Source organism: Falco rusticolus, chromosome 8, assembly GCF_015220075.1.
Source record: "Falco rusticolus isolate bFalRus1 chromosome 8, bFalRus1.pri, whole genome shotgun sequence".
NCBI lineage: Eukaryota > Metazoa > Chordata > Aves > Falconiformes > Falconidae > Falco > Falco rusticolus.
The window spans coordinates 35,541,850-35,565,407 of record NC_051194.1 but is presented as its reverse complement, the minus strand read 5'-3'; the positions used below and the strand labels follow the sequence as shown (position 1 = coordinate 35,565,407).

At 46.3% G+C, this 23,558-nt stretch overlaps 1 protein-coding gene across 2 annotated transcripts in view; it reads left to right on the top strand.

Annotated features, from left to right (window-relative positions):
* GLI2 (GLI family zinc finger 2) overlaps positions 1 to 23,558 on the top strand; it is a 199,639-nt gene that overhangs the window by 164,803 nt on the left and 11,278 nt on the right. The window contains exons 1-7 of one of the 2 annotated variants that reach the window (XM_037398607.1): positions 4,246 to 4,493; positions 4,571 to 4,772; positions 7,152 to 7,365; positions 8,984 to 9,097; positions 12,552 to 12,683; positions 16,349 to 16,498; positions 20,242 to 20,406. In XM_037398607.1, the coding sequence (XP_037254504.1) occupies positions 4,669 to 4,772; positions 7,152 to 7,365; positions 8,984 to 9,097; positions 12,552 to 12,683; positions 16,349 to 16,498; positions 20,242 to 20,406 (879 nt within the window). In that variant the 5' untranslated portion in view covers positions 4,246 to 4,493; positions 4,571 to 4,668. Of the gene's footprint in view, positions 1 to 4,245; positions 4,494 to 4,570; positions 4,773 to 7,151; positions 7,366 to 8,983; positions 9,098 to 12,551; positions 12,684 to 16,348; positions 16,499 to 20,241; positions 20,407 to 23,558 lie in introns of those variants that run through there. The other variant, XM_037398606.1, reaches the window with a different exon arrangement.

Genomic DNA, 23,558 nt, shown 5'->3' with positions numbered 1-23,558 from the left:
AGTTCACATCTCTAGTTTAATCTCCTCCTCACTCTGAGAGGGAAGAGGACAGTCTTTTGGCTTAATATTTTTGTTTTGCTTGAAATCTGAAACAGTTTTGAATTCTAAGAAGGTATCTCTTGCTTTTGAAAAACAAAAAGAAAATCAGGTTTCTTTCATTCAGAGCTAATTTGTTTAATATACATTGAATGAATAAAAACCAAGCTGTTAGTATGTCCAAAATATGAGTGCATAAACACAGCATGTTTTCCAAGTGAGAAAAAACTAGCTTCAAAGTAAAGATGAGGTATCTCAGACAGGAGTGTCTCTAGGTCAGCTTTTAAATTTGTATTTGCTCCATATTCCAAAGTCCATGGAAGTCAATAGAGAGCATCCGCTGCCTTTAAAAGGTATTCATTCAAGATGAGAGGTAGAAGTAGTAGAGCGGATTGTTACAGGAACAGTCACCACCCATCCTGGCTGTAAATGTACTCAGCTGGAAATATTATCAAACACCAGAGGAAGCAATGATAGAGTATCTCATGGGATTGTCTTGTTTCTTGTTTTGCTTTGGCCCATCACTTCTTTCTGGACCTGAGTGAGACAGACTTTTCCCATCTCTCAGTAGTATTCAAGGGAAAGAAGCTGAAGATAAAAAAGGTCTCCATCTGAGGTAGAGAGGCATAGTGAGATTAATTTTAAAAACTGGAACACTGGTAGATGAGTGCAATTAATTTTAGAATAATTTCCTACTTTTATTTCAATGTGTGACATTTTAAAATTTGTTTTAACCTGTGATGGTTTTCGGTTTCTGAACAAAATATCTTTCAAAGCAACAATAGAAAAATACGAGATTTTTTTTCTTTCAAGAGTGTTGAAGGGGGTACTCTGACAGTTTAGAAACTTCCTGCAACATATTTTCCAAACATCAAAAAAGTCTTGAAACTAACACTGTTCATTTTGATAAGTCAGCATTTTTGAAGGGGAGACAAGAGAGGGAATGCCATGATAAATCCTCCCGAGGCTCTCCATCTCTGTGTCTGAAAAATGGATCCCACCTTCATTTACTTCTCTGGGCACAGTCACTGCTGAAGAAGTTGCATGTGGCTTTTCCTTTGAAGCATCACTGGACCTCAGGCAACAGAGGATTTTGCTTACATATTCAAGTGGCTGTCAGTCAGCCCGAATCAAAGACCTTGCCTATGTGTACAGCTACACTAATACTCATCTTTGCTGCTACCTGGTATCACTTAATGTTCATGCTCAGTGACCTCAGATCAGGAGATTAGTCTGATTTTATTAGTAAGAACTATCCCAGTGTTGCTAATCTGCTTTTGAATAATAATTTTGAAAAGATTCCCTCTTCCTAAATGCACTAGTGAGCACTTCCTCGTGTGGTTAAACTCCTTTTCGTTTCCCAGACGCTGCCCTTCCTGGGCATCTTGGGCAGGCTGTCATTGAGAAGAGAGGAATTGTTCATCCATAGCACTATTTTAGGTCACAGCTTTCCCTGGAATCCTGTAAGACCTTAGAGGCTTTTGTGTACAGCACGAGCCCAACTTACTGGATCTGCTACCAAACATTTCAGATAGCCCACGGTGCTCACATGATCTAAATTAGAGTGGACACTAACGCAATGCATATTACTGGGTTTGGGCTGGAGAATTCCCAGGTCAGCTTGCAGATCTGACAGCTTCCAGCAGAGTTTTACGTGGGGGAAAAATGACGTACCTGTATGCAGCGGGGAGGGGTGGCTGTGTTGGTTGCACTGCTAAAACCCAGGGTTCTGTTGGACATCAGGGCTTCTTCCCTCTGCAAATTAATGGCAACCAATGGCTGAACCAGCACTGTGGATATAAATCATGGGAAGCAACGGCGAGAAATGAGTACAAGGCTTTTCTTTCTATTTAGTAATTTATCAAGGGAAGTGGCACATTAATAAACAGATCTCCCTTGAGGTGTGGGAGTAACAGAGATAAATATGACTGTCAAATCTGGCCTGCTTCCTTCTGTTAGAGAAGGAGGAGACTGTGGGAATGCAAATGCAGAAAACAATATCTATATCTGGAAAGATGCATATTATTTGTAGGACAGAAACACTGACAACTCAGCTGAGATGGAACTCCATTGCATTTGGTGCATACATACAGAATAAACACAAATCCTGTCTAAAGGAGCTCATCTAAATAGATGACACTGGGAAACAGAGAAAGAAGCAGCAGCTTGCTTAAGGACGTAAGGCTGGGGAGGACTGAGAGCAACACCCAGGTCTTTCCAGGTTGTGGCTCATGTGTTGAATCAAAGAGCTTTATGGCTGGAGGGGGGGGGCGGGTTAGAAAAGGAAAAAGTTTAATTAGTTCAGATCAATTGCATTAACACATTTATGTGTTGCAGACAGAGCGCAGTTTTGACCATTATGATCTAGAGCAAAGCAAGCCTCATGTTGCTTAGTCCAGAGCTCTGGCAGGGCCCAGATTTCATGAACCAGATGTTAAATTTGGGAATGCTCCACTCCAGCCTTCAGGCAGGGCCAGCCTTTGCTGAGGGGAGTTCATTTGCTCACTTTGGTTTTGCATCCACGGTGCCTCTACAAAGTGACTGCTCCTTTTCCAGCTCCCAGGGGAAGTGCTGCTCAACACGGCACAATGGGGCTGGAGTCTGCCAGCCACAAGTGTTAGGAAAGTTTGAGCCCAGTCCCTCCAAATCACAGGACAGCTTTAACGCTCAGGAGGTGATTTTTATAGACCACTGCCTGCTCTTTCTGTTTCATACCTGATCCTTGAATCATGTTTTCTAGCATCTCCCTGCTCTGTAAGGTTGCAAAATGTAGTTTACAAAATACCCCAAGAAGGTGTTCAGCATATATGCAACAATCTGATTTTTAGGAGAAATTCCCAGTGTTGTCAGTATTTCAGCAAAAGCATTGCAGCTAGCAACTCTTGAAGCTTCTTAGGTGTAGGACAGAAGTCACAGGAGTGCTTGGTTCAAGTATCAACTTAGCCTTGGACTTAGAGTGGGACCTTGGGCAAGTCATTTATCTTGTGCAACAGCGGACATCGTGGGTAAATAAGGGGAGAGTGGTACTAAACCCCATCGATTACACAGCACCCAGACATGGTAATGACAGAGCCACTTAGGTACACTGGTGAGTCATGTGGAGACTGGTAGACTGCAACCCAGCCACTGGTCTCAAGGAAATGTTGACATAAACTTCTGTGAGCCAACACAAATCAAGGAACTATTTGGTCATGCTGGCAGGATATATTTTACCTCCTTGTACATCCCATTCACCTTCTCACATACCAGCACTGTCGTCAGGACAGAAAGTTTATGCTTTTGGAAAGTGCCAGGCTTGTATTTGGTGATATACAACCTAAATCCATCCCTCCAGCCAACTAGGGGAAAATAGCTCATATTGCCTGTCTGGGCAAGTTACTGTTTTATTCACAGTGTTTAATAGGATATACCCACAGGAAGCTTTCTGGGGAGACAGCTGCGGGAAAAGCCGGGTAGTAATACAGTGCTGCGCTCATCAAGGGAAGGAGCTGGAGCAGCTGAGCCTTCCTGCATCCCTGGGTGGATGGTGGGGGTTACCAGCAAGACCTTATGCCTGAGTGGCACATTTTACCCTTAGAAATCTTTTTAAAAAAAAAAAAAACAGGTGACCTTAACACTGTTCTCATTGCTTTGGAGGAATAAGCCATGCCACACAGGGCTAGGGGTTGGTCAGGCTTTGCATCTGGTACCCTGGTATTGGTAAACATTGTGATACGGCCCATCCCCAGATCCTGTCCATGCCACCCCAGAGATTTGCAGGTGGGTCAGGCCTGGGCAGAGTTTCCTCCGGATGAAGTCAGTCGTTCCAGTTAGCAGTGCTGAAACGCTGGGAGAGGCCAAATTCATACAGTAGTAACTCGCCATGTATTGCAGATCCACAAACGGGACTGGCAGCATTGGAAATGACTTCATGCCTGAATGATTGACAATTGCTAATAGGGTCCAGGCACTGGCAGGTCCCCTCGGAGGGGGAGAGCTTGAACTTTGTGCCTGAGCTGCCAAATTGGTTTTCTTAAAACTCTTAATTTACTTTTGGAGCTCCTGGAGCCTCGCCTCCTTCATTAATTGGATGGCCAGCATTGTGCTCGCGCTTGTTTGGTTTCCGTTCCCTCCGCACACAAGTGCACACGCCATTTCCAAGGGTTGCCCCGGCTCTGACGTGCGGCTCTTCTGGCCCGCTGCTGCTGCTGCCACCGAGTCAAAGGGACGGCTGCACTCATGGAAACCTTGCAGGGCCTTTTCCTTTTTAATTTTAAGTTAATTTAGTGCTGATGAAAGGGGGTGATGGACAGGCTTCTGTTTATCCCCCAAGGAGGGCGAAGCAAGCGGACATTCACGGTGCTGCCTGACCCCTGTTGTTCAGCGCCCAGGGGAGAGGAAGCCTCACGTCGAAGTGGAGCTGGTCCCTGCGCTGCTCCTGGCTCCTGAACATCCCACAGCAGTCACAAGTGCAGCAGGTCTCAGCACCTCCTGCCACCCTGCAGGAAGGCAGCAGCCCGCTGGTTTTGTCTGACAAAGGTTCTCTTTCCTACAGTGTCCCGGTTTTCGAGCCCACGGGTGACTCCGAGATTAAGCCGAAAACGAGCCCTGTCCATCTCCCCGCTGTCCGACGCCAGCATTGATCTCCAGACAATGATCAGGACCTCCCCAAACTCTCTTGTGGCGTATATCAACAACTCCAGAAGCAGTTCAGCAGCAAGTGGCTCCTACGGCCATTTATCTGCTGGGACAATCAGGTAAAGCTCTGGGACTGGCTCTGTGCAGCTGCATAAGCATCCCTCCGAAAGGAGGGGTGATCTTTCAGCAAGGGAAACCCCCCCCTTCCTTGCAACTTCTGCTTTTGTGCACTGGGGCTGTGTAGTGTATTAAATCAAAGCCCCCACCTGGTTTTGCATGTGGAAGGGTCCTTTGTGCCATATGGGGCAGGGGGGAGTTGCTGGATTGGGATTATTGGTTACCAGGTTTCCAGTAATTACACTATGATCATGCCTTCCTGCAAGCAGAAACAGGGAATAAGTTCATCTAACAAAACGTTCATTGTGAGCAGTTGGACTGGTTAAGAAACCCTCAGTTTTAGGAGATTGCCTCAAAGTATCGTCCATATTATTGGCCCACAATCTTTAAAAAAAATATATTGCCTCTGCAGATTGAAGAGTCTAATGCTAAAAACATATTTAAAACAAATCTAAGCCCTTGAGTAAAGTTTTGTTCAAATCTTAATTAAAAACCACTTACATTAGGCAGCTCACTGTTGTCAATTCCTGCCGTGATTGCTTCACCCAGGTTTCACAATGTTATTACTCCTTTTATTACTTAACTGTTAAAAATGTTAGCTCTAATTAATACTGATGTTGCAAAGCAAGCTTTTATAAAGATCATGTACTCCTAAAACTTGTAGGGGAAAACAGAGATATTGCCATTAGTAACTGTAGCATTAATTTTGTAAGTTACTTTATCCAGCACCATCCTTCAGAAACTGAATTTAAATCAAACAGAACACTGATTTAAACAAATTGCAACTGATTTTTTGGTAATCATATTTTTCTAGTCTTTTCACCTGTTGTTGTTAACTGGGCATACCTGTAGCATCTCTTCTTCCACTCAGATTTTAAGCTTTTCAGGGTAGCATCTGGTATTTTCAACAAACTGTAGAGTGCTGAGTCTGACCCATCGGACGGTTGTTGGACTCCAAGGGAATAACTGTAGAGTGCTGAGTCTGACCCATCGGACAGTTGTTGGACTCCAAGGGAATAATCAAGTAATAATATAGAATTCGAAACTTCTCGGTGTTCTAAAGGTGCATCTTAAAGGTCAAGAATTGTAAACTGGGTTACGTATATAACAGGATAACTGTCAGCTATTTGGGGTGAAAAGATTTTTTTGTTATTGTTTTAACAATGTCTTAGTGGCAGCAATTAAATCCTTTATAACCCACTCAGATCCAGATCCCAGTAGCAGTTCTGAAAGTCATTTTTGGACTTTGCTGTATCGTAACAAAGCTGTGCAGCAGCCTGACATCACACCTCATTTGCTGCAGTGCGTATTTACCTCCCAGAGCTCTTTTACACTGTAGTGATTTTTGCCCTTTATTCTTTTGGTCAAGCTGTCATTAACTGGTTTGGAACAGAAATTCTAGCTGTATGGTCACCAGCAATAAGTATTTTCTCTAAAAGCAAAATTGGAAATGAAGCGTGCTGCTAATTATGGCCCTGTTTGCTGAGCACTCACAGCACGGGCAGTTTTAGTGATGTGATCAAAATACCATGAGGGTAAGGGTTCAGGATGGCCATCTCTTAAAGGTGGCAAATAATTGATTTTGGGGCTGAGAGTCTATGGTTTGTGCATCGCCCGCCTAGAGTACAGGGAGCACAGCGTTTCTTGTGCGTCTCCATCTCTGCCGAGGGGACTCGCCCCTGGGAGCGAACCCCTTCCTTCCAAAAGCAGAGCTTTGTATGCTGGCAACTGCTGCATCCTGGTTCAGACCCGTTGCCCCCAGTTAGCGCCCAAGCAGCCTGGAGCTGGTGGTGTGTCTGGTCACTGCTGACCCAGATTGGAGATGAACCAGTGACCTACATATGAAAGGTGACATTCTTCAGCAGTCCCCTGAGCCAGCATCCCCCTCACCCAAATGCAGAGTAAACTGCATGGTTCTGGACTGTGTTAAATGAATAGTTATTCATCCCCACTGTGACCTGGGCCAGGTGGGCCAGGTGATGCTGTTTTTTTATATCCAGGGCAGCAAAACCCCAAGGTGTGAGTCTGCAGGAAGCCTGGGAGCCTTGGGGGCTCCAAAGCCAGATGTGTCCAAGTCCCATGCTCTTGTGCACTCCCTGCCAAGGGCTTTGGCTGTTTTGAAACATAGGAAGCAAAGAAATTACAGTCAGATACATGGGTCGAAATGCTTCACAAGTTCACTGAGGCACACACGAGACAAATCCTGTCTTTGAAGTAAAGCAGGCTGTCAGGCTTTTCATGGCATTGAAGGCATCTAGCTGGGACAATGCGGGCTGTCTCCTGGAGTCTTCAGGAAGCCAAACTTGAATCAGTCACTAGCTAATGTGATAAATGCCGTTTAAAATAACTCCTCATCATTCTTCCTCCTCTTGTTGCTGCAGTCCAGCGTTCAGCTTCCCCCACCCCATCAACCCTGTGACATACCAGCAGATCCTGACGCAGCAGAGAGGCCTGAGCTCAGCCTTTGGACACACTCCTCCCCTGATCCAGCCATCCCCAACCTTCCCCCCACGGCAGCACATGGCAGTCATCTCCGTCAACCCACCGCCGGCACAGATCAGCAGCAACAGCAACTGCATCTCTGACTCCAGCCAGGTAGGGGTGGCCATCCTGGCTCTCTCTGTGCATGGCACACAGGGAAATGGAGGCACGTTCTCCATGTGTTGGGAGGTGCCCTGCATGGTGCTTGTGGGAGTTTATCTGCTCTCCACTTGCTCATGCTCTCCCTTTACATTGCTTTTTCTTCCTCCTGACAAAGAGTTTCTGGTCTAGTCACAGCCAAATTTTGCACCTATCTCCCTTCCTTGCACACACATACTACCCATGCAGAAACCAAAGGCCTTGATCCATCAAAGCACTGAACATGATATGCAGGGTCATCTCAGGCAGCAAACCTCCTTGAACATGAGTCATGTGCTATTCAGGTAGAGGGAATTCAGCACATGCTGGAAAGTTTTGCCAGGTAAGTGCCTGCTCACTGTGAACCAAGCTTCATCAGTTCCTTCACCAATCCCTCCTTCCTTTTTTCTTATTGACATGAACCATGCCAGTGGTCTTAAAACACCTTATTCCTTTTCTCTTTAACAAATAAGTGCATCCTACTGAGGACCTCTAGACATTTTACTTATTGTTCCTTCCTTTTCAGTAGCTTCTCTCTCAGGGTATCCCTGCTGTTGATTTTTCCTGTTAAGGTCTGCAAAACTAGGGGCCAGATTTTGAAAACTAGGAATGCTATGTGTATGAAATCCCATGCCTCAAATGTGTCCTTGCAAATACCTGTGAGTTCACACAGGCACATCCATGTGTGTGCAAGCCCACCACATGCACAGGGTTAGTGAATACATCTAGCACGCTTTTAATAATTTTTCCTTCCCATTTTCATTCTTTGGAAGTTTAAATTGCAATTGCTTTTCTCCCCAGAGACTTATTTCACCTCATTTCACACCCATTTCCAATTGTTGGTTTAGTTGTATCATACTGAACTTTTCAGACTGGTTTATTGTTTTAGGACTTCTCATGGCTGCTGCACTGCAAACTCTGTTTGTTATTGAAGGTTATTTGATTGATTGGTTTTGTTTTCTTCTTACAAACTGGCTACCAGAATAATGTGGCTGGCAGGAGTTATGCCTCTGTTTAATAACTTGCAGGACCAATCTTGAGCAATTAGCAAGAGCGTATTTAAAATGTTGATGTTCCCATTTTATGCACATACAATGGGATGTTTTTTTCTCCTGAAGTTGTTCTCATTTTTTAAGAGCTTAGCAAAATATACACATAGCCTTTCATGCACCCAACACACCAGAGCCCTCGCACGTAACCAGAGCCACCCACTCCCCCCAGGAATTCATTTTCTCAACAAATTGTTTCATCCCATTGAGAAATAAAATTGTGGCTTGGGGGAGGGGGGTGGGGGTGGGGTGTTGCATAAGGTTTTGATGGCTTTGACAGGGACTAGATCGCTCTGAAATGGAGCACCAATGCCAAGGCCAAGCTCACTGGTGAGCCTGCAGAAGCTGATGCTGCCCTTGGCTCTTCCCTCTTGCACAAACCCACACGGACTATCTTCCATGTGAAAACCAAACCTGGTTGTCCCTGGCCACTTCTGAAGTTCAACGCTGACTGATTTTTAAGTTAATTTTTAATGAGGAGGTGGGCTGCGGTCTGTCCCTCATCGCAAACCCTGTGCTGTCTCTTGCCTGGTTTTCTTTCCTAGAGCAAGCAGAGCAGCGAGTCGGCCGTGAGCAGCACAGTCAATCCAGTAATTAACAAGCGCAGCAAAGTCAAGACTGAAGTTGAGGGTTTGCCTCCAGCGTCCCCAACCACACAGGTAACCTTCCTGGTACGAGACGTGTTGTGGGGCCGAGGCAGCGAGCTGCTGGGTCTTGTTGTCTTTGGGAATGATACTCTTGGCACCTTTTGCTGCAGCGAGGAGCAAGGCATCAAAGTCTGCCAGGCAGGCTGGTGTCTCTTGGAGCATGAAGCCCAGCAAGGTACAGGGCAGAGCTGCAGTGACTGAGTGAGGCATTCAGTGGGTGCTTGGGACTCAGCTTGCAGTTGCTGTGCTTGGATAGAAAAAAAGGAGGGAGGGAGTATTTCAAGCATGATAATTTAAAAATTATGCCTGGTTTTCTGTGCTCCAAAGCAAGCAGCATTAGTGTCTCAGAGCAAACATAGATTATGAGGGAATCTTGAATGTAGGTAGCAAGCTTGCAAAAAACGGACGACTTCTTGATTCAACAAGGAATTGTTCCTAGAAACATCCTTTACACTGGTGACACAACATTTGACACCAGGAAGGACCCAAAGGCCTTTGCTTTCTTTCCAGAGCTCTGTGATTGCAAACTGTTTAATGGCTGACAGTATCCATCTGACCGTCCTTTATCACAACTGTAAACTATCAGGAGTGCTCTGGGCACTTCATTTTCATGAAATATTAGGCCGTGTTATTGTCAAGCGAAGGGAAGAGTTGATGACAAATTTCTCCTTCTGCCCTGGTTCAGGAGCAGGTCTCAGCATGATGCATGGGGACAGCAACGTGTGCAGTCATCAGGGGGCTGGTAAAATTGATGAAGATAGCATATCAGGGAAAGATAAACATGCTGTAGTCAGCACAATTAGGGCAAAGAGGCACCTCTCTGGAGCTTTAGGTTTAGGAGTGCATCTACATGCTGCTGCAAAAGCACATGCCCCAAAAAAACAATCTGGCCACCACCCAGGCTAATAGGGCCATGTGTTTATTTCTTGCAGCAACTGACAAAAGATTTGAAAGCCATCAAGTGCTTTCTTAAAGCATCTGTAGCAGAGGAGCTGTGGGACAGACAGCTGCTTGCTCAATGGCTGTCATCGTCCATTCTCTGCTCCAACGTGAAGAGGTGTGTGCCCAGCCACAGGGAGTGCTTAGGTAGCATCAGCCTGGCTCAGCCCTGCAGCCCTGCCCCAGAGTTTCATCCACTGGGTCTTATGTGAAATAAGCACTGAAAGAAGGCAGGGAGTAAGTTAAAGTGGTGCAAGGAGGTTTGATTAGAATAGCAAGGTGAAATTAAGAGAAGGAAAATGAATGCTGATCGTCTAATAGTTCCTAATGATGAGATCTGTGAAGTAATACCCCAAGGGAAATGTAGGCTTCACATCTTGCAACATTTCAGTATTGACTGGGAAATTACTGGAAAGTACTTTGTAAGAGGCAGCCCTTTCTTGGCAAGGAGAACAGGTTCAAAGACTGAGCATAGTGGGTGTCCCTTCTTGAGCTGGTCTAACTGACAGCAACTTGTTAAATTTGGGGATTCCTGTTCTGCAGGAGACTGTGCTGAAAAGTCGAGTTACAGTCAGTTAATTATTGACTGATACATTTTTTTGCAGAGTATGAAGTTCATCCATCAAAAAAAAAAAAAAAAGCATGTGTGTGTTTTGTTTTGGAAATTCTGTACTGGAAATGCCTCATGTGAGTTGTGGTTTGGGTGTTTAAAATCCTTGGCCAGACAGTATCTCCCATGATGGCTTGTAATATAAAAAATGCAATGCAGAGAAGATTTGTGGGACACAGAGGAGCACCAGGCACGAGGGACCTGAGTTAACTGTGCTCTTACGATTACCACAATAGCTCCAGTAAGATTCAGATTAATGTTGAACTAGCCAGAAGTAAAACAAGTCAATCTTCTTCAACAAATTACAATGGCTTCAACTCCATTTTTCCAACAGACAACGTAAAAATTTTGGCAAAGTAAGATTTTTAGTAGAAAATTCCACTTTTCCAAGACCACACTTTGCATGGAGAGAAATGTTTCAACAGAAATAATGTTCACAGCTTACCCAAATAGGAAATGCAGGAAAAAGAAGCTGCTGTTTGAACTTTCTCAGACTGTTGCTGTGGGTTTTGACATAGTTTGAATCTCCAGAAGTCTTTCTGTAAATTACTACAGCTTCCTGTCCCAAGAGCCACCTTACAATTATTTTTTTTTCTTTAAATTAAGAGCTAATTAAAACAAATCTCTTCCTCTCCATATCTAAACTTCTGAATTGAAAAGTCACAGCTGGCACGTATGTCATGAGCTAGTTAATGAAAATTGTTGAACTTTCATACAGAGCGTCTCACTTTCCAAGCTCTACAATGCCATTAAGTCATTAATCATTGCAGCCCCTCAGTAGGCATTGGGAATGTCTTGGTGGGGAAGGAGACGGCAGCCAGATAGGTCTGTTTGGGCAGGTCAAAGACTGCAGGATGGGTCTGACTGTGTCTACACACTTATGGGGCCAACTAGCCCCAGTTGAAGCATTAAATCATGAGGAACAGCGTCTGATGTGGTCAGTCAGCCCAGATGCTCCTGCCTACAGCTGCCCTGGAGGCGGGACACTTGGTGCTGGGCAGTAGTAGAATGGTCAGGAAAGGGAATGAAGGGGGTCACAACCTGCAGGGGTTTGTACTGCTAAATTCCCAAGCCAATATTGGCTGATGATTGCCTTGTGCAAGTGTCTGACACGTGCAGAGCCGACAGTTGTCCTTACTTCTAAATGGTACTAATTATGTTGCATTGTTTAGGTGCTGATGCTTTAATCCTCATAGTAGCCATAACAAAAATTTTCTGTGCTTCATTTAGCACTGAGGAGCTGGCTAGACAGAAGTTAAGGAGAGAGCTCACAGCATGCCCAGCATTAAAGTAACTCATTTATGAGTCCAGAGCCCCTGGAGCTCTGCTTTGCAACCCACTCATCACTGGTTCTTGCTCAAGCTTCCCAAATTTCCCTATCTCAGAGGAGTGCTTTGAGGGCTCACCACTTTGTCCCTGTGGAGCACCCTGCAGGCATAAATCTTTGGGTAAATGTTAGGTATAATTTTCTTATCTACTGAAAGATGCAGAAAACAGACCCCCCCCTCCCCAACCCGTGTCAGGTGGGTACAGTAACTGCTAGGCTCTGACTGCTCTGTGGTTTCTTCATGCTCATATTTCCCCACTCCCCCAGGTCAGTTTTGCTCCAGCAAAGAACACAACCAAAGGTCAAAAACCAGCCTTTTCCTTTCTCCAGCTTTTCCTGGGACTGCCCACGACCTGGCTGGAGCCAGGCATCACTGTGACTACAGCTTCGGGGTGTTTCATGTCCTGTCATTAACTCTGATCCATTTCTACCAAAACCCTGCAATTCATTATTTCACAGTAATCAAGGATGTTGTGTCACCACAACGAGCATGGTTTTGTGATCAGTTGATACCTGCCCCGTAATCTATGAGTGACGGAGGAATTCAGATGAAAGAAGTTCACCTTATACAATGCACTGTTGTGTTGCAGGAGCATCTGACAGACCTGAAAGAAGATCTAGATAAGGATGAATGTAAACAGGAGCCTGAGGTTATTTATGAGACGAACTGTCACTGGGAAGGGTGCACAAAGGAATATGACACTCAAGAGCAGCTTGTCCATGTGAGTAATGGTTGGGAGGAAACCCCAGCGATAAATTTGGGTTTCTGTGCACTTGTCCTCATTTTTTATCACGAGCTGCTGTACAGCCAGAGCTCACTCTGGGAGCTACTAAAGGTGCAAATCAGAGATACGGTGTGTAAACACTGCCAAAGCAGGTCGCTGCTCCCCAAGGAGTTTAGCTGCAAGAAGCCTCTCATAGATTATTTGATGTTGCTCTCTTCTCAGCTGCTGAGGCTAAAGTTTCTGTCTCCCTTGTGCATGACCCGATGACAGAAGACTCTGTGCAGAGGACCTGATCAGAAAATGGGGAAGGGGACTGAGCCCTTTCATCTTTGCTGGCTGTATTCACTGAGCCTCTCCATGCACCTACACCAGCTATGGGTCAGGGACTGTCCATGCTGTCCTCAGTCCTCACCCAGGCCGTGATAACCTTTTATGCTGCTGTTACATGAGCTGTGGGGCCATAACACTTAGGAACTGTTGACTTGCTCAGCTCATCCCTCCCACAAAAATAGAGCACTTCCAGAGTTTAGACATGCTCCAGTGTCATCGTCAGAGCCCGAAATAAAGAAAGTGGGTTGATTTTTTAAAAACTGGGAAATAGGGCTTCCGTAATCACAGTGATATCCCCCAACCAGTGTCAAAACTGCTCTCTGAAGGATCCCCAAACCAAGTCATTAATCAGATTTTCAGTTCTAATTAATTCCAAGAACCTTTTGTGTGCTTTGCTTCACCTGGGAATCCACCACTTGGTTTCCTTTGGCTTCTCTGGTCAAAAAATCTCTTAAACTCAGAGCGAGAGCCTGTGAAATCAGATGTGATCTGTGTCTGAGCCTCATCTTACCCCCAGCCCAGCACCCTTCCAGTCCTCACTTCGGGTCTGTGGTATGAGCCCCATTCATTTGAAGTCATCCCAGAGATGCTGGGAATTCACCAGCCACAGCAACCCTTCTGCTTGCAGCAAAATGTTGGATTGAGCAATTTTGCGACAGGCCCTGCTATCTTCTCCTTTCCCTTCAGTCTTTTGCTGCTTGCCTCAGCCAGGTTCCAGGCCTGCCAGGGGCCACCAATGTGTGACTCACATGTAGCCCTCTTCCTGAGGGCTTGTGTCTGCTCTCACCCTTTTTTATATATCTTCATTTTAGTTGTGTTTAGACGCCACCAAGTAGGCGTCAGTCTCCGTTTCCCTAAGCTCTGCATAGAAACGTTACCTTAGCACAGAGGGAACACACACTAAATGATAATTTTTGGCCTGTACTCTTCTTCCATCTAAGGTTAGCACCTGCCTGCCTCTGCCAGAAGTCACTGGTTCAGGGCAACATGTCCTTGAGTACAGGCAGATTTGGAAGTGCTTTTCAGGGCCAAATGAGTGATAAGTTGCTTAATGGGTTGCACACTACATGCCATGGGGCGTTGCTTTTCTGGGGTTAAACCACAGCAGCCCCATCAGATGGGCTGGGCTCACATTTGTCCAGCAGTATTTGTGCATTTCCCTCTCAGACATAAGAAAGACTCTTTAACTCTGCCCAGAGCAAAGTGCAGGGCTGATCCAGGAAGCTCAGCACAATTTATTTCCAGAGAAAACCCAAAGAAAAATATTTGACAGAATGTCCAAAATTTTCCTAAACTTGGAAGGTTATAAAAACAGAAGCCTTCTGTACTGTGATTACTAGAAACATGGGGTTGTGGATTTGGGCTGCCCAAAATATACATGCAAATGAAATACAGATGTTGTGGGCCAACTTTTGAGAAGGTGGCATCCCATCGTGCGTGGAAAAACTCTAGTTTGTGTGCAGAGCAAAGTACCTGGGTATGCAGGGTCCATTCTCCATACACAGTGGGTAATATGCTTGTGGGAGACATGCATGTGAGAAGTAAGGGCTCATTTTTGCAAGCACCGCTGCTGCTCCCAGCCTTGAAGGCCACAGTCTATTTGAGAGAAGCCCAGGTAAAGCCTCTGGCTAGGTGGGAGTTTGATAGGGGCTATGGAGCTGTAGCTGAAGTGTGGCGAGTTGTGCAACTGCTCCTTCACCATGTGATGGGAAGCAGATATTGCCCAGACAGTGAGTTAATAAGCCTGAAGGGGGACTACAGCCCCCCTCCCGTAAATGTGTCTTCCTCTGGCCTAAGCAGGACCAAACAGGCAAGCCCATACACTCCGCCGCTGCTAGCACTGCCATGCATAGTCTTGGTTGCAAGTCAGACTCCCACGCAAACAGAGCCAGGAGATGTATCTTCCCAATCTGGTCTGGACGTGGTTAAGCATGCCCATGGGTCTCCCGGGGACCTCACCAGAGATGTCCACCATCTGTGGCTGAAATCACACACCACTGCCATGTTATCAAACCAGAACCATAGGCGGCTGGACTCCAAACCCATAGAAAGCCTCCCCCCAACCCAGCCTCGCCTGACCCTCCCAGCATGCAGCCTGGGCTCTCAGTGTTTAGCCATGGCACCTAAAGGACCAGCTGAGTGCCACACACCCCCTCTTGCCCCTGGGCAGACCTGGTGCTCCGAGCAGCAGGTGCCTGTCCCCAGGATAGGGCCATGGCACACAAAACGCTGGGGATGGATTCAGCTGGGACTGTGAAGGTCGGTGATTCTGTTTTAATATGTTTTTGTGTCCTCATGCTGCCTCACCACCCCAAGAAAGTCTCATACCGAGCCACAACATGGTGTGCCTGGCCTTGGCTGGGGGGACGAAGGCTGGGCTGGAAAAAATCTCAGCACAAAAAAACCAAAACCCAAAGCCAGAGTGGTTTATTTTAGGATTTCCTGTCAGTGAATGTCTGCTGAAAACACAGGAGCAAGGACAGGCATTATTTTTGGCAGAAAGACCCCATTCAAGGAGACACAGCCACCACAGGAACAGCACTGCCGACAGGCTGGTCTCCAGCTCTGTTTATTTTCAGCAGGGCTTCATCTGCCCTGGGCTGGGAAAAAGTGACCCTCATCTTCCTCCCGGGGTGGATGAAGGCCCCGTTTTGGGTCTGGCTTGTCAACACCCCAGCACAGGATTTCAGGGACCCGAGTAATTAGCAGTAATTGAGGCGGTGGAGCTTTCCTTGGTGCATAGCTCGCAGATGCTGTCATTTCCTGCCAGCCGCAGTGCTGGACAGCAGGTGGATGTCTTAGGGCCTCTACAAGGGCTGGTGCACAAGCAGGCTTAGAAACATAGAATCATGTAAGTAAAAATAGCCCTTTAAGATCAAGTCCAGCTGAGGCTTGTCTCCTCCTCTCCCCCATCCTACAGCAGCGCCCCAGGAAAAGGACCCAGCTGTGTAAATGCAGCACAGGAGGGTTCAGCAGAGACAAAAATGATTTTGTCATCCTCCCCAGCAGTGGCACCAGGCAGCCCAAGAGGCACTGAGGGGTCTCCTCTCTCCCTGGCACCATGGGTCCCCATTGCTTTTGCAAACCTCCCATTTATAGCTGCTTTGGACCCAGCGCCTGGTGTTCTGGGTGCTGTGCGCCTTCTCCTGCAGGACACAGCAGACCTCAGAGCTGCCTCCTGTGTCCCTGGTGTTATCTGTGCACCTGGGACCCAGGTGCAATGCCTGACCACAAGCACTGGGGAGTGAACGGCTGACTTTTGGAGCACCGTGCGTGTTTCGCTGGCATCAGCTCTTCTAGGAGTGACCTGCTTCTTCCTTCTCTCCTACCAGCACATCAACAACGATCACATCCATGGGGAGAAGAAGGAGTTTGTCTGCCGCTGGCAGGACTGTACACGGGAGCAGAAGCCCTTCAAGGCTCAGTACATGTTAGTGGTGCACATGCGAAGGCACACCGGAGAGAAGCCACACAAGTGCACGGTGAGCTGGCAGGGACACATGGTGCATCTCAGCTTGGCAAGTGGGACGCTGGACTTTGGTGGTCACACAAATGTGCATGCAGACACACGCATGGCTTCAAGCAGGGCTCTCCCAGGGTACCTGCTGGCACCCAGCTCAGGGCCAGTCCAGCTCTTTGTGTCTGGCTTGCAGCTACTTGCAGGTTACGCCCTGGGGACAGGGCAAATGGTCACGGAGGGTGGTTGAGGTGTTAGTGGGCAGAACTGCATTTCCTTGGGGAAAATGGTTTTAGCTCTACCACAGAGATCCAGAGTGACTCAGAACAAGTCACTTAAGGTAGAAACCAGCCAATTTTGTTGCTTATATCCAAGAAGGAAATCCAGTAACCCTACACTGTGGGGAACCACCTAACCCTGGTCGTGTCTAACTTAGCACCACCCAGTACTGGTGCTGGGGCTGCAAGTTTCCCTCACCTACATACCCGAGTGTGCATGCAAGCCTCCTTCCAGCCTGGGGGGCTAGGCCAGCACCTCCTGCCTCTGCTCTCTTAATCCAGAGGTGTGGCCCCTGGGAGCTTAAACCCCAAGAGGAGCTCGGTTCCCAGACCTTGTGCACGCAAGCAGCACTGTGCCTAGTGTTAAACACTGCCTGAGGAAGACCATGGATCATGGGGTGCTATTTCATATCTCAGCCCTGTCAGTACAGGCTTGTCTAGCACATGGCAGAGCTGGACTCACCTCCCTCTCAACCTTGAGATACTAAAGCACGTATCTGCCCTCACATGTGGATTCTCTCACTGCACCACTGGCTGATGTGTGGCAGCCAGGGATGCTCGATGGGTGATGCAATAGCGAAGTGAGCTGTGGCTGTGGCCAACTGGTAGAGGGGAAGTGTTCACCCTCTCTTTCCACATATGCTTCAGCCCTTTTTCCTCCCAAAGATCCATCCCTGTCTTTGATATCCTCTACTCTCTGCCTTCTCCCCTTGCCAGTTTTTCATACCTCCTCAGCTGTCAGCATTACACCATTCCTCTCCCTAGAGTCTCAGGGATGAGTCTTTCTTTCCGCTCCATAGATGCCTGAGCTCTCCTCCTGTATCTTCCTCCTCTTCTGCTGCATTAGTGACTTCCAGCTCTCTCCCTTCCTGGCTCTGCCCCAGCTCCTGCTTACAAATATTAGGATATGTATGATTTGCTTGCTGCATGACTCCTTTATCAATCTTCCAACCCTGTGTTCATTTAATTTAGAGCATAAGCTCCCCAGGGCACAGGGCCATGTCCTTTGTTTTAATCTTTTAAAGCACTTTGCCCGGTTCTAGTGCTTTACCAACCTTCCTTAAAAGTATCAAGGAATATTGATCATTGGTGTGCTAGACAGTGAGCAGTGAGGAAAAGTCTAGCCCTGCCCTTGCAGGTAGAGCGACTCAGAAGACAAAAAGCAGCAGGAACTGCATCCTCTTCGGTGCTGTAATGGAGCAGAAAAAGGCACCACTGCACAATCCTGCCTCTTTCAAGCCTCAGTTGTGTCACACTGGAGCAATGGCAAGGCTGTGTGTTCAAATCTCAGGTCATCCTCTGCCTCCTGGAGAACTACAGTCTGTGTGTGATATGTTGCAACAACTCTCCCCAAACTGGAGTACCACCGGTTTCCAATTGCCTGGGATACATGGCAGCTCTGCAGACGGTGCCCTTCTGTGGCATAGCATTCCTTATCCAAGTCTGACAGTGATTTTTCAAAGCACCATTTGTTTCAGACAAGAAGTTTGTGGTGTACATAAAGCTACAGATGAGCCCCATTGCAGCCTGGGATTTGGTCAAGGATTATTTCAACAGATGACAGACAGAACTCCCACTGACATAATCAAATCCACACGTAAGAGTGGGAACAACAGCTTTGAACATGCACAGGCTGCTTTGCTAAGAAGCTCTTATTTGAAAATGTGGCCTCAGTACTTTTGCTCTTAATAACTACATTTTTGTGTCAGTATCCAGCAAAACCAGGAGGGACACATGAGTTGCCTCGTGCTGAGTTCCCTTTGTTTTCCAGCAAATGGAATTATGTATTTCAATAACTGTAAGCGACTCAAGTGGTAAAGCGCTGTTTGTACAGGGCAAGAGAAGAAAGGGATATTCTGTGCTACCTCAGAGCTGCGGCATGTTCTGTGGGCCTAATGGGCTAATGAAAGTCATCTGAGGAAGGGGAACTGGATCCATCCCACCCTGACAAAGTGGTGGAAGGAATCAGCTCTTGCAGGATTCTCCTGTCCTTGAAGTGATCTGGATATATCAAGAGAGCAGAGCAAGTTTGCCTTACACCCACCATCCCTGCACTAGACCTTAAATGGAAGCTCAAGTAACCCCTACCTCTTTTCCAGCACAACAAAATTATATGGGATCAGCCTGTGCCTATGTGCTTTATGGGTTTCATGGGCTGCACATTAGCCTCCCTCCTTAGCAGTGCAGGCGGGTCCCTTGCCCATGCAGCACAAGGGTGCAGGTACCATTGCTGTTGCATGGGGCTGCCTTTGGCCCTTGCCCAAATGGACCAGATCTCTGGACACGTAAGGCCACTCAGCTGCCCACAGGGAAATCCAGCTGTGGCATGACCTGTCCCACTATGACAGTAGTTTCTTCACTGCCCGAGACTCAAGCATAGCAACGTGAAGTCTTTTCACATCTGGTCAGAACTTGCAGACACATTTAAGTGACCTGCTGAAATACAACTCCTTGTGGCTTGCATACGTTACAAAAACAAAAACAAAAACAAAAACAAAAAAAAAAAAGAGGGGTTGTGTGTTGAAATTTAGTGTGTTTTAAAGTGCTTGCATAGGAAGTGCAGCATGGGTTTTCAAAGCTACCAGCTGAACAGCGAGTGCAGCATTTAGCTAGAATTTGGAAGGGAGCCTTGCATTTCTTAAAACTTCTTCCAGTGTTTCTAAGTTCCCACTTGTTCACTTGTTTTGTCAAAGAGCATTTAAGACAGGTTCCTTGGTTTGGGGTGAAATCCTCCCATACTGCAGCCAGGGCAGGTGAAGGGAGAAGCCTCCAGCCCAGCCAGAGTAGAGGTTGCATCGCTTGAAGCCTCGCCGTGTCCCCCAAGCTGCTGCTTCTTGTTGTGTGGGCAGCTGGTTTCCTTCCAGAAGGAAGGTTCCTGGCCTGTTTTGTCATCCAAATATCCATCTGTCTTCAAGACTGAGAGCCTTGTTTTTTAAAGTGGTAATGTTAGATGACCTGACCACAGCATCCTCCAAGAGTAGACCCAAGATGTAATTTGGGAAACTTCAAAGCTTGCTAGATTTCTTCTTGTGTGTTAGAGGATTGGCTGGCCTCTCCAGCGCTGGTGCTAGTGAAGTTGCAAGGCTGGTCAAACTGTCAAGAAGCCATCAGTTCTCTGGGTGGGGAGGAGAGGGCCTCCACTGCTGAGTGTGTTACCTGCAGAGGGATGGCAGGAGGGGCTAAGGGAGCCCTGGGAGGAGTAAAGGCATGTTCCAACCCTGCTGGAAAAAAAGAGTCTTTTGTTGAAATGTCAGGTGGGTACCCAACAACGAGCAGCACCTTAAGTATGACACTGCTGAAACTCTCGGCCTGCCTGGGGAAGTGAATTCTCCCAACAAAGTGGATGTTGTTCCCTAAAACACAAGCCCTTTAAAGGGAAGGAAAAAAGAAAGAATGAGAAACAGATGAGAAGGGTTTAGGCAGGGGGAAAATCAAATTTTTCTGGTTAATTAATCACTCTTCTTGTGGGTTTTTTTTTTTATTATTTTAGTTTGAGGGCTGCTCCAAAGCCTATTCCCGCCTGGAGAACTTAAAGACACACCTGAGGTCCCACACTGGAGAAAAACCCTATGTCTGTGAACACGAAGGCTGCAATAAAGCCTTTTCCAATGCCTCGGACAGAGCCAAGCACCAGAACCGGACGCATTCCAATGAGGTAAGCCTGGGCTCACCACAGCTCAATGGAGGGCATTTTTTTTTAATTTTGCTGACAATAAACATACATTTTACACACTGGACTCGTGTAAAAAGAAACCTACTGTAATGAGAGGTTTTTCTTATTTTTTAATGGGATTTATTTTGCTGGAGAGCCAGACCACATTAGCTTCATATTTATGAAAGCCATGTTTGAAATCATAAACAGATGTTAAAGTATGCAAACTTTTTAATCGGCTTTGGAAATTAAAGCAAGCATTTTCCAAATTTATAAATTTTAATAGCACAAATAGGATTGTACAGTTGTGCATGTGGTGTTTAATATTACTGTTGAGCAGACTTGCAGTAGTATAACAGCTACCCTGGATCCTGACACTCTGGAAATAATACTCCCTCCATCGTTTGATGTACAATGATAGAGCACAATGCAATGCTTTGTTAACCTTGGCTAATTAAGACCCACTATTAGTAGTTGGGGAGCAGAGGAAATTGCCTTTATTGTAACGCATGTGATGGTCTGTTGCAATCAACCACGGCCGACGATTGAAATTTATATTACCACTAATTAGCTGACAGGGGAAGAAAAACAACACTCCAAAGTTCTAATAGTGTTTGCAGCCATGAAGTATTCAGTCTGTAGCCTAATTTGCAACAGTTAAATATAGACTATTGGAGAATGGAACACAATTGCCACAGATGACAGCTTTTTAAAGAGATGCTGTGTCTACAAAAGGCTTGTTGGGAGTATTTCTATCTCTGGCATAATATTAGTTAGTGATAACCAAAGCTCTGTAGGTTTCAGAGATTCTGTTGGAGTCAGAATAAGTACTCAACGTCTAGGATGCTGTGCGATGCTGAGATGAACCCGATGAACGTCCTGGGTCTCAGTGTTATTTGAGTTGGTTTGGGTATGAATCCAGACATCAGGATTGTCCTTCAGTAGTGAGCCACTTCCCCAGCAGAGCACAGGTTAAAATTAACCCATATTCACACTGGCACTGGGTAGTTTGGGGTCAGTTTAAGGCTACACAGACCTTGAGGCCAGGAGGGACCAACAGGACATGCAACCTCTTGTCTGCTCAGCAACCTGCATTGCCAGTAACTGATGTTTAACTAAAAAAAGTTTGCTCTGTTAAAGCTTTTTTACCTAAAAGGTAGGCAGCTGTGATTTAATCTCACATTTCAGGTATTAGAAATTGCTTGTTTTCCAGCCCTGGATGCTTTCTCTGCCTTCCTCCAGTGCTGGATCCAATGTCCCTCTCGTTGCTATTTCCACCTCATAACACTACAGTGTTAAGTCACTCTCCATCTTATTTCTCATAAGCTAAAGAAGTCAATCAAGCCACTGAATATTCCCATTACTGCAGTGTTTTTTCCTGACCATAAATCAATTTTGCATCTCTCTTCCATCCCTAAGGATTCTCATGTGGATGGATCAAGACTGCTGGTACAACTTTCAGTGCTGGATGCAGACTCGCTCTGCCCAGTCTGTCCATACTGGAGCAGTATGTGAGCCTCTTTTTGGGTGTATATCACTTGAGCTGGAACCCCTAGAGCTTTTCCAGGATCCTTCCTAGGCAGGCCAGAGTTTCCCTTCTGTTGGGCCAGATGGTGGCCCATGTTCCTACATGTGGAATTTTGGCTTTGGCTGTATAATTAAATGTCATTTCTTTGATGGGTTCAGTTTCCCAAGTGATCCAGATCAGGAGCTGCACTGGATCTGGGATGACTCCTCGCTTCGTCTGAGCAGAGCTTGGACACACTTGAAGGTCTGCTCCTTTGGGTTCCCATTGTGCAAGAAGGTGAGGCTGTAGGGCAGGAGCATCCAACTCCTTGTCTGTGGTGGACCCTGATATGTTGACACTTGGTACAGGCTGCATCCAACAACACAAATTAAAGACTCAGATAGGGATTTTATCCTTTGCTGTTGTTTCCCCTGGAAGATGCAAAAGCCTCCCCAGGTGCAGAAACAGCGTAGCCTCCGGTGGAGGATTTGTACCAGAGCAGCTGAGCCTTACCACAGGAACTATGTGGCACTGCATGATCTTACACTTTGCGATCATGCTTACTCCTGAACTGCTGTTCAGCCCTCCTTGATGAAACACAGGCATGCCCCAAGACGTGTGTGAGTGATCAGTAGGCTGCAAATGAGGGCTCTCTGGGCCATATATTTGACAGCTTCTTTTTGAGGAACTTATGACATGATCCTTTGCAACAGATGATATTCCTTATGGCAAAGCTCATTGAATTGAGCAACAGGCCCAGGTGAGGGTCCTGCAGTGACCTGTGGCCATGACCAATGGGTTAGCAAACTGCATTGAGACCTTGGCTCACAAAACCACGTGGATGCAGAGTGGGAGTTTGTGGCTGTGAATATCTCCCATTACCCATTGGTAAATCTATTGTGGTTCTTAGCTACCTACTAAATATTTTCCTCTGCTTTCAGCCTTTACTTAGAATACACCACAGTTTCAGAGTTGGTTATCCATGTCTCCTCTAAGGGGGAAGTTTCAGATTCCCTGTATTTGTCTCTATCAATGTGTGACAGGACATAGGTGTATGGTCCAAACATGCTGAAATTCACAGCTGGGGATGTAATACCACACTGGCTTTTGTTCAATTGTTGAAATGTCACATGCACTATATAATTTTAAACTTTCAATGACTATTTGAATCCCTTCAGGGGATACCTTCAAAGTTACTCCTGGGAAAAGGAATTTCATCCCATGACCACTTCTCCAGTGCATACGAAAAAGAGTGGCATGAGTTCATGACCAGCCAGAGGCTTGGGGTGACATTTTCTCCAAGCTAAACAAGGGTGAAATACAGAAATTCAGTTCTGCTGAGTGCCTAGGGAGTTCTCCAGCTCTCCCACCCTAAGGAGTATCATGCTGTGTGTGTATGGGAGTAGGAGGGAGGCATCTGAGATATCTGAATTGTTGACTTCAGTAGGGCATACACTGCATTAGATGTCAGAATCTCAATAACCCAGGGGGTATATGATGGCTTGCCCACAAAACAGCAGCTGTGCTCATTTCAGTTGCAGGGGGTATGGCCTGATGAAGAGCATGGTCGTAGCCCATTAGGTGGAGTGTCTTCTGTCCAAGCCACAGTGATCGTGTTACCCTAATTATTAATACCTGAAAAATGAGA